This window comes from Chrysochloris asiatica, unplaced genomic scaffold (assembly GCF_000296735.1).
Source record: "Chrysochloris asiatica unplaced genomic scaffold, ChrAsi1.0 scaffold00035, whole genome shotgun sequence".
Taxonomy (NCBI): Eukaryota; Metazoa; Chordata; class Mammalia; order Afrosoricida; family Chrysochloridae; genus Chrysochloris; species Chrysochloris asiatica.
In genome coordinates, this window is record NW_006408553.1 from 11,419,118 (window position 1) to 11,430,441 (window position 11,324).

At 36.9% G+C, this 11,324-nt stretch overlaps 1 protein-coding gene across 1 annotated transcript in view; it reads right to left on the reverse strand.

The window, feature by feature from the left end:
- LOC102833226 (disintegrin and metalloproteinase domain-containing protein 18-like) overlaps window positions 1-11,324 on the reverse strand; it is a gene marked incomplete at its 5' end in the record, with an annotated part of 250,534 nt that overhangs the window by 204,489 nt on the left and 34,721 nt on the right. Inside the window, 3 exons of the mRNA XM_006859992.1 lie at window positions 8,155-8,236; window positions 9,584-9,750; window positions 9,954-10,025. Of these exons, the coding sequence (XP_006860054.1) occupies window positions 8,155-8,236; window positions 9,584-9,750; window positions 9,954-10,025 (321 nt within the window). The remainder of the gene's footprint in view (window positions 1-8,154; window positions 8,237-9,583; window positions 9,751-9,953; window positions 10,026-11,324) is intronic.

The following is an 11,324-nucleotide window of genomic DNA, read 5'->3' on the forward strand; positions in this document are numbered from 1 at the left end:
GAATAGATCATTTTTTAGTGAGAGTAGATTTTAATATACTATTTTTAATGAAGGCCAGAACAATCGGAAAGAAACTCAACAAAGACACAGAATAACTAAACAACACAATCAACCAACTTGATCTTATAGACTTAAACAGAGCCTTTAAGCCCAAAACAACAAAATGCATATTGTTTTCCAGGGCACATGGGTTATTCTCCACAATAGACCATACAGAAAACAAGTCATAATACATTTTTAAAAATTGAAATGCTATAAAAATCATAATGCTATAAAAGGAGAAATCAACAATAGAAAGATCAAAGGAAAAAAATCAAATACATGTAAATTTAATAATACCCTGCCCATAAGCTACTGGGTAATATCATTGTTAAGTGCTGTTGAGTCATTTCTGACTCATAGCAACCCTGTATAGGGTTTCCTAGGAACAGATGGTGAGTTTGAACCACTGACATTGTGGTTCAGGTTGGTCATACAGTCCAGCACATTGTCCTACAGCACCACACCAGGACTCCTAATATTGCCTGGTTTTAAACCAGGACAGGTGTTCACCAGGGTTGTATTCTTTCACCATACTTATTCAGTCAATATGTTCAGCAAATAAGCTGATAAGTTAGATTGTATGAATAAGTATATAACTCCAGGATTGGAGGAAAGCTCATTAACAACCTGGGGTATGCAGATGAAAATATCTTGCTTGATGAAAATGAAGAGCATTTGAAGGAAGTAGTGATGAAGATCAGGACTATAGCCTTCAATATGTAAAGAAAACAAAAATTCTCATAACTGAACTAATAAACAACATTATGAAAGTGCAGAAAGGATTGAAGTCAAGGATGTCTGTTTACTAGGATTCTCCATCATACTCCATATAAGTTGCTGCTGCTGCTGCTGGCTGCTGCTTTCTGCCTGCCTTCAAGTGAGTTCCGACTTGTAGCGACCCATTATAGGGTTTCCAATGGTATAAAGCTTTACCAAGGCACAAAGGCTCAGATTTCATATTACATGAATCTGGAGGCCCTCCACTTTGTCTCATGTTCTTGGAGCTGCCGTCTCTGCTGTTCTTGCATCTCTGCCACTTCTCTAGTGTCCCAGTGTCCTAGCTCTGTATCCTGGACTTCAGATGTTAATCATGCAATGATCTTGAGGTGCAAATGATGCACTTTGCTACTAGATCTTTGTAGTTGATGTTATGAAAGCCCCCATTCATGCTTCTGAGATACATCAATCTATACCCAGAGGGATGGCAAAATTGACCAATCACCATGTAAGAGTTTTAATTTTAAAATATCATAGTTAGCCTGTTAATAATTACTCACAGCTGAATCTTTCAATCCTATCACTATTTTCCCTCACCTTCTCTCACCCAGACACATCAAGAAAAGACATAGCACACCTAATCTCCGTGGTCTCACCCAGTTGTTTGGTGAGAACAATATCGACTATGGCTATAACAACTGTATCAAAAAAGTCAGTGCACAGTACATATGATCCAGCAATTCTGCTCCTATATATAAAACAGAGATTCAACTATACACTATATACCAATGTACTTTGGAAGTCCTAGTGTGGCACTGTGGGTTAATGCACCAAACTGCAAAGCCATTTGAACTGCAAGGTTGGTGGTTCAAGCTCATCAGCTGCTCTTTGGAAACCCTATACAGGGTCTCTATGGGTCAGAGTCAACTCGACAGCACTTATAAACATCAACAATGTTCTTTGCAATATCTCTACAGTAGCTGAAAGGTGTAAACCACCTATATGCACATCAGTAGATGAGTAGATAAAAAGAACAAGATATATACATATAACAGAGTATTGTTCTTGTAACATCAAGTCAGTTCTGACTCATGTTATGTTGTTAGGTGTCATTGAGTTGGTACCAACTCAAAATGAAGCTGTGCACAGCAGAACAAAACGTTGCCCAGTCCTGTTCCAACATCAAAATCATTGCTTGTTGAGAGCCAGCCTCGACATGGGGGTTCGGTTCACGAAGGAGGGAGATCTGGCGGCAACAGTAACAGATAAAGAAGACACACAAAGACACAACAAGAGAGACAAGAAGACACCCGGAAACCAGAATGGATGTGACACTGGTGGGCAGACCCTGGACTACTGGCATCGTGGCCCCTGCAGGCAGTAAAGCACCGCCCTGCAAACCTTAACGCATGCCTTGCCAGCTGTAACGCCTCGCATACCAGTCGTAATGCATGGCCTGCAAGCCTTAACGCATGCGGGCTTGGGTCTGCGCTTCCACTTTATTTCGGGGAGGAGCTTTACACAAAGGAAGGCGGGGTTTGTTAAGAAGTGAAATGTGATTAATCGTTCAACACAGGACACAAGGTTTACAGGTACAAGTTCTAAAACATACATCACAAATTGTCTTGATAATCTAACATCCGTAAATTTCCAGAAATTCAAGCAAATTATTACATGATACTTTTCAGGTTCGAATCCCAGGGCAGCAACTCAATTTCTCCAGGTTAATTAACATACCTATAGCACCTAATCTTGAATGGGGGAAGGTGAAAAGGTTTGGGAGGAATCCCACTGTGTCGGCTGGGCCAGGTTTGCTGGAGGAAGCAAGACACCTAGCTGAACGGTTTGCACCTGAAGGCTATTTGGGAAGGCTGACACTATTGTTCTTTAGATAAAGCCCCGGAAACTTGTCTCCAGAGCTTCTTAGCAAACTTGTTTTTGGAACTTTTTACATTCTCGGCTTTAGGAGCAGTTTTTTGTTTTAATATTTGTCCATGGGTATCACGGGTTCATGTAGTAAGTTAATATCAAACATAACTAAATAATTTGACAAAGAACAGTTTGGATGAATTTTCCCAGTGGCCAGAGTCTGTTCCTCAGAGAGATTTGTTCTTAGAACCTTACACACTGCTAACACAGTGGAGACATTGAGAGAGGCACATTAAGAAGCCGTTTTCTCAGAAGCTGCAATTACAGGGGTTCGAAGCATAGAGTGAATTAATAGGACTAAAGAGAATTATACAGAGCTAGCCCCTCAGTGAGTTTGTAACAGCCAATGACCCGGGACGTCCGGAGGTTACTTCCTTGGGCCCACAGGGTCTCTGGCCAGCATGTCGGACTGCGGCCACATGCTGGAATTTTCGTCCATGACACTGGTCCTCAACACCCCAATACCTGTGGTCTGTAACAATTGCTATGCTTGAGCTCACTGCTGCTACCACTTTACCTGTGCATCTTATAGGGGGTCTTATTTTTTTCCCTAACCCTCCACTTTACCAAGCATGATGTCCTTCTCCAGGGACTGGACCCTCCTGATGATATGTTCAAAGTATGAGAGACAAAGCTCTAAGGAACATTCTGGCCTTATTTCTTCCAACAGATTTGTTTGTTCTTTTGGCAACCCATGGTACTGTTCATATTCTTCTCCAACACCATAACTCAAAAGTATCAATTCTTCTACAGTCTTCCTTATTAAGTCTAGCTTTCATATGCACATTAGGCTGTTAAAAATATCATGGTTTAGGTCTGGTGTACTTCATTCATTCAACAATTTAAGAGGTTTTATGCAACAGATTTGCTTAATGTAATATGTCATTTGATTTCTTGACTGCTGCTTCCATGAGTGCTGATAGTTGATCTGAACAAAATGAAGTCTTGGACAACTTCAACCTTTTCTATATCTATCATGATGTTATTTATTGTTTCCGTGGTTAAGATTTTTATTTTCTTTACATTGAGGTGGAACCCATTCTGAAGGCTGCATTCTTTGATCTTCATCAGTAAGTATGTTAAGACCACTTCACTTTCAGAAAGCAAGGTTATATTGTCTCCATATCACAGTTTGCTAATGAGTCTTCTCCAAATCTTCGCCACGGTTTTCTTCATATAATCCACCTTTTTATATTATGTGCTCAGCATACAGATTTAATAAGTATGGTGAAAGAACACAACCCCAGAACACATCTTTCCTAATTTTAAACCATTCAGTGTTTCCTTGTTCTGTTCAAACATCTCTCTTCTTTTATGCACAAGTTCTTCATAAGCATAATTAAGTGTTCAGAATACTCATTCTCTGCAATGTTGTCCAGAGCTTCTCATGATACATAATCTCAGAGATCCTGAATGGAGTTTCTGAGGCTGTAAATCTTTTCTCCTGCAGAGTTGCTGGGGGGTTCAAGCCATCCTTGTGGCTCAAAGATCAGCGTTTATCCTCTAGAGCCACCACGTTCCCAACATAGTATTGTTGTTGTTGCTGTTAAGTATCATTGAGTCAGTTCCAACTCATTGTGACCCTGTATAGTGTTTTCTAGGAACAACTGGTGAGCTTGAACTATCCACCTTGCAGTTCCAATCAATTTTGCTGTCTAGCATATTAATCCACAGTGCCACACCAGGACACAGTCAGCCGTAAGGAGTAATGGAGTCCTGATAGATTTACAACATGGAATAACCTTGAAAGCACCATGCTGAAAGAAATAAATCAGCCATAAAAAGACAAAATTGTGGTATTACTTAAATGAAATATCTTGAACAACAAATGTGGATAGACCTAAAGTTTTTCATCAAAAGAACGATCAGAGCATTAATAGGAGAGGAGAGGAATTCTGAGTTACTGCACCAAAAACCATGGTTGATGTTCAACCATTTCAGGAAGTAGTATATAATCAAGAATTCCTTATATTGCAGTGTCCTGGTGTGGCACTGTAGGAGAAGCACTGGACTGCTGACCAAAAGTTTGGCTGTTCAAACGCACCAGCCACTCCTCAGAAATACTATGCTCAGAACTGACTCAACAGCACTTAACAGCAACAACAACTGGCACTGAAGGAGGGCATTCAAGGCACACTAAAAGCATTGAAAAATAACAAAACTTTTGAAATTGACAAAATGGCAGTTGAAACTCTCCAGCAAATGGTATTGACAAAGAATACTGAATATAACAAGGACTACCAGAAGAACAGATAATTCAGTCTTGGAGGATGTACAAACTGCTCCTTAAAAGCTAGGATGGTGAGACTTTGTCTCAAATTCTATGTTCATGCTATCAACAGAGATTGACAAAAATGCATTATTTTTAGTAGAGAATTGGTGGAAAAGATGGAAATCTTCAATGAGATGGATTGACAACATGGATGCAACAATGGGCTCAATGACAGAAGCTATTGTTTGGCTGAAGCAAAACAGGAAAACATTTCAGCTTTCTTCCAGATTTCTACAGGTTCATTATGTTATAACTCAATAAAATTAAGAAAGGTGTGTGACAGGGGTATATTCTTTCACCATATTTATTCAACTTGTATGCTGAGCAAAGAATTTGAGAAGCTGAGTTATATAAAGAAAAATGTGGCATCAGGATTGGAGGGTGACTCATTAACAACTTGCAACATGCAAATGATACAACCTTGTTTGCTGAAAGTGAAGAGGACTTAAAATACTTACTGATGAAGATCAAGGACAACAGCCTTCAGTATGGATTGCATCTCAATGTAAAGAAAATTGAAATCCTCACCACTGGACCAATATACTACCTTTTTATCAATGGAGAAAATATTGAAGTTGTCAAGGACTTCATTCTTCTTGGATCAGCTAATAACACTCATGGAAGCAGCAGTCAAGAAATCAAACAATGTATTGCATTAGGCAAATCTACTGCATGAGACCTTTTTAAAATGTTGAAGAGCAAAGATGTCAGCTTGAGGACTAAGGTACACCTGATTCAAGTCATGCTATTTTCAATAACCTTATATGCATGTGAAAGCTGGACAGTGAATACAGAAGAACCTAGAAGAATTGATGCTTTTGAGTTACCGTGTTGGAGGAGAATATTGAAAGTGCCATCGTCTGCCAAAGAACAAACAGATCTGTGTTGGAAGAAGTGCAGCCAGAGTGTTCCTTGGAGGCCAGGATGGCCAAACTTCGTCTCTCAAACTCCAGACATATTGTCAGGAGGAACCAGTCACTGGAGAAAGATATCATGTTTGGTAAGGTGGCGGGTCAGAGGAAAAGAGGAAGACCCCCAGCAAGATGGGTTGGCTGAATGACTGCATCAGTGGGCTCAAGTGTGGCAACAATTGTGAGGTTGTCCCAGAACTATGCAGTGCTTTCTTATGTTGTGCATAGGGTCACTATGAGTCGGTACCAATTCAATGGCACCTAACAACAACATCAGCATAACTCAATAACAGCTAAAAACAAACATATAAGCAAACAGCCTTTGGTGGCCAGAGTGAGGTAGAAAATAGGAGTCAGTGATTAAGACACGCTAATCTGTAAAGATGAACTGAAGGCACCAGAAACAAATCTCCAGGAATTCATGTAATGCAAATTGAAATATTTCAACAAACTGATACAGCACTGGAGAAACTCACTTACCTATGCCAAAAAATGGACAAGATAGATACCAGGGAAGCTGATTGGAAGAGATCCATATTTGTGCCCATTCCAAATCTTAGACAATATCATTAATACCACATGCAAGTAACATTTTGCTAAAGATAATTCAAAAATGGCTATACTACAACATTAACATGGAACTGTCAGAGATTCAAGCCAGTAAAAGATGAGGATCTGGAATAAGGGATATAATTGTTGCCACAAGATGTATTTTGGCTGAAAGCAGACAATACCAGAAAGATGTTTACCTGTGCTTTCTTGACTTTAGAAATGATTTTGACTGTGTGAATCATGACAAGTATGGACAACATTATGGAAAAGGAGTATTCCAGAACACTTATTTGTATTCATGAGGAATCTGTACATAGACCAAGAGGCAGTTGTTCGAACAAAACAAGAGACGACTGAATGATATAAAATAAGGAAAGGACTGTATTCTTTCACCATAATTATTCACTCTGTATGCTGGGAAAGCAATTCTAGAAGCTGTATTATATGAAGAAAAGCATGGCATCAGGGTTGGAGGAAAAGTCATTAACAACCTGTGATATGAAAATGATACAACCTTGTTTGCTAAAAGAGAAGGGAACTTTAAATACTTACTGATAAAGACCAAGACCACAGCCATCGATATAGGTTACATCTCAGTGTAAAGATAAATGGAGAAATGGAGAAGAGATTGAAGTTATTAAAGACTTCATTTTGTTTAGATCAACCATCAATACTAATGGAAACAGCAGTCAAGAAATCAAATGATATATTGCATTAGGCAAATCTGCTGCACAAGACCTCAGTAAAGTGTTCAAGAGCAGAGATATCAGTTTGAGGACTATGGTGCACCTGATCAAAGTCATGGTATTTTCAGTAACATCATATGCGTGTGAAAGTTGGATGATGAAGAAAGCCATAGAGTAATTAATGCATTTGAGTTATGGTATTGAGAAAGAATATGAAAAATACCATGGGCTGCCAAAAGAACAAACAAATCTGTGTTAGAAGTACAGCCAATATGCTCCTTAGAAGTCAGTAAGTCCTAACTTCATCTGTCATATTTTGGTCATATTATCAGGAGAGACCAGTCCTTGGAAAAGGTCATCATGCTTGGTAAAGTGGTGGGTCAGTGAGAAAGAGGAAGCACTCTAAATGAGATGGATTGTCACAGTGATAGGAGTAATGGGCTCAAGTATAGCAGCTACTGTGATGTTGGCACAGGACTGGGCAGTGTTTCATTCTGAAGTGCCTAGGAGCACTATCAGTTGGTAATGACTAGTCAGCACCTAAAAACAACAACAATCTGTGAAGGTAGATTTAAAAGTTAGAAATGTATTATGGGTAGCACCACCCAAAGCTACTGTGAAGGAGTTGATTCCTACTCAAATTTACTTTATTGGACAGAGTAAAACTGTTTCAGAGGCTTTCCAAGTCTATAAATATTTATAGACTGCTTCATCACGCTCCCATGGAGCAATTGGTAGCTTTGAACCAACAACTTTTCTGCTAGAAACCCAATGCTTAATCCCCAGTACAACCAGGGCTTTGATGAATACCATTACTGTCACTGAATATTGTTAAGAATGTGTATTGACAAATGTTTTGCCACATACATACTTATCAGACTTTTAGAAAAAGAAAGAATAAACTAGTACTTCAGTTTTCAAAATCTTAAAAAATATTGTGAATATTTGGTAAATGAGCATTTAGGAAATACTGCATGTGCTTTTATTTCCTAATGTGGATATTATTATTATATAATTAGTAAAGGATGAGATAAAAAACACATACCAGAGCAATTCCTGCAGCTAATTTTGGATTGCATGCCATTCCATGGTATGTTGCGCCCACATAATTAGGATGGTCCCTATAACTAAACAAAAACAAAATCTGATTCTTGTGGACAAACACATTTTAAATGATCAATAACATTTAAAAACTGAATTCCTCAATAAAGCCATGTTTTTTTAAAGTCTGATTCTGATGTCTTTTGCTTTCAATCATTGTTTAATTGGATAATATTAATTCATTTTTTTTTCTTAAATATTTTATTGTGAATTATGTGATAGTTTACATGGGAGAACATTAGTTTTACATTCATTCTAGCGTATATCATCTCATTGCTATGGTTACAATCCCCTGCATTAATTCATTCTTATCAGTAAGAATTCTAAGCCTACATTTAAGTTATAAGATGTACACACCAAAGCTCAGTAGTATCTAATCTTTGCCAAAATCCACCATTACTGTTGTCATCATTAGATGGATATAACTCTTACAGGTAAAATGAAGGTATGTGGACTTCCATTTTATTCATTAAGTGAACCTCAAAATTATATGAAATGTTTGTGTTGAGGAGATAGAGAGAAGGTGACAGTATGCAGTGGACTCACTAAGAGAGAAAAAAATATAGGAATTGTTCTCACAGGAGTTTAGTCCTTAGTTACTCCTAAGCCTCCAAAACTGAACTTTGATGTTGTTATCGTGAAGTGCCGCTGAGTTGATTCAGACTCATTGAGACCCTGGTAGGGCTTCTGAAAAGAAACTGGTGGGTTTCAGTGACCAACCTTGTGATTAGCAAATCTGTGCTGATCCTACAGCCTCACACCTCTTAGATGTCATTAATGAAAACAACAGATTTCTAATGTTTTACATATTTCCCAAGATGCTTTTGTTTTTAGTATCAAGAACTATCAATTTAATAAGAGGAACTATATAAAGACTCTTGAAAAGTATAGCATAACTAATGAAATGACTATATAATAAGAATTTTGGGGTATCATAGTTATAATGAGGACTAATAAACTAGTCCACCTAAGGTCTGGGCTATTTTAATGTTATGTGTTGCAACCAAATCAAAATGTTATGAGATTATAACAATCTATCAATGAATTTGCATTTAATATTAAAATAATAGTTTCTATTATTTACCTCTGAGAAAAATTGAATATCACAAGTGTGCCATGTTTACCACAAGATATTCAGTCCCTCCCTACAGTTCCATAGGTAAACTGTACACTCTTTATAGATAAATTATGTCTGTGTGATTTGGTATCTTTCACTATTTTATATAGTACATATTATCAGCACAACAATTTTTGGTATATTCTTCTTTTCAGGTGTCTTATCATCATATATAATAAATTATATGTATAATTTTATTAGCTAACATATCAAGTAAGCTAACAGAGCTTATTTCCATGCAGTTTAAAGGGCTTACATTAACAAGTATGCTATATCATAAGGCCTTTGAACCAAATTTGTTTGTTTCCATGCCAAAAACCTTTGCAGCACATCTTCAGCATCCCCATTAGTGGAAATCTTATTTTTATCTGACCAGAGTTCCAAAGAAGATAGTGTAGCAGTTATTTTAAACTGGGAAAACATCTGAAATAGAAGATATATAATAAGCAGTTCTGGATATAACCACATCACATCTTTATATTCAATTCACTATTTTATAGGGATTATTTCATTGGAGGGTGAAGCTAATTGGTGGACTAGGTTTTTTATAAAAATGGAAAATTTTTATACAAATAAATTGCTATATATTCAATAATAATATTTAAATATAAAATATAAGTACTTACAGTGTTGATAAGCCCAAAGATCTGGACAACTTTCTCGGCAACAACTGCCACCTCAGAGCCCATATAATCATACTGAAAGGTAAATTTTGTTTCTTAATCACTAGTGAAAATTATTAAATTACCATAATTTAACTGAACATAAAATATATGAAAAACTAAAATGGCAAAATACTTAAGTGACAGGTCAAAAGTAAAATTAAGATTTATCAAGTGTTTACTAAATGTTTGGCATATCATAGAGACTCTGTATGTTAGTCAATATGATAAAAACCGAACTTTCAGCCACAAGTTCTGCAGCTCAAGCTTCCAGTTGTACATAGGAAAAAGATGAGATTTTCTGCTACTTCAAAGATGTAAAGCCTTGAAAATCCTATGCAGGGTCACTATGAATCAGAACCAACTCAACAGCATTTAACAACAACAACAATTAGAATGAGAAAGTTGTGATTAGTTTCCTTTTTATAGATAAAGAAATCAAGGGTCAAAGAGTTCAGCATTCAGAATTATATAGCTAGTAAATGTATAAACTAAGACTCAAATTCATTTCTATTACTGAAGCGTGGTTCATGTATTAGTTTACCCATTGCCATCAAGTCCATTTTGACCTAGTAAACCTATTTAGGGTTTATGAAACTGTAAATCTTAGACAGTCTCATCTGCTACTATTTCCTGTCCTTATTTCAATAATTCAGTGTGTTTATATACCTTAAGAGTGAGGTGGCACTGGACTGGGAGCCACAGCATGGTGGGACGAGCCCTCCAGCCACGATGCAAAGAAAGATGAGGCTTTCTTTCTATTTCCAGGAAGATCTTCAGAAAGCCTCAGAAACCCTATACAGGGTCACTATGAGTTGTAATCAACTCTACATCACTTAACAACAACAATATATCTTGAATAAACAATGTACTTTTGAAACATAAAGCTTTTATCATAATAATGAACAATTTAATGAACACAACCTCATCCAAGAGAACAATAGCACAATATTTTCTGTGAAATGCTAAGTGTGTGTCAAAATTATACAAAGAGTCAGCCTGTGATCTTCAGTAATATCCTGTAAGTCTACAAAAGACAGCTGACAGAAAATAAAACACAGAGCTTATTAGAGTCTCTTTCAGATGCAAATAAGAGATATGGAATTTTCTTGGCTCTTGAAAGTCCAGATCTTCCTATTTTTGTGCATGTAAGTTGTCCCCAATAACTGTATGATTTTTTTGCACAATTGCATCATATAATATATATGGTAAATCTTTGCAAGGCTAAATATATAAAAAGCAAAATAATAGAAATAAAAAATAAGATTATGAAAATGAATAAAAAATCAGTAATCAAAATATAAATAGACTGAATGCTACTTAATGACAAAGGCT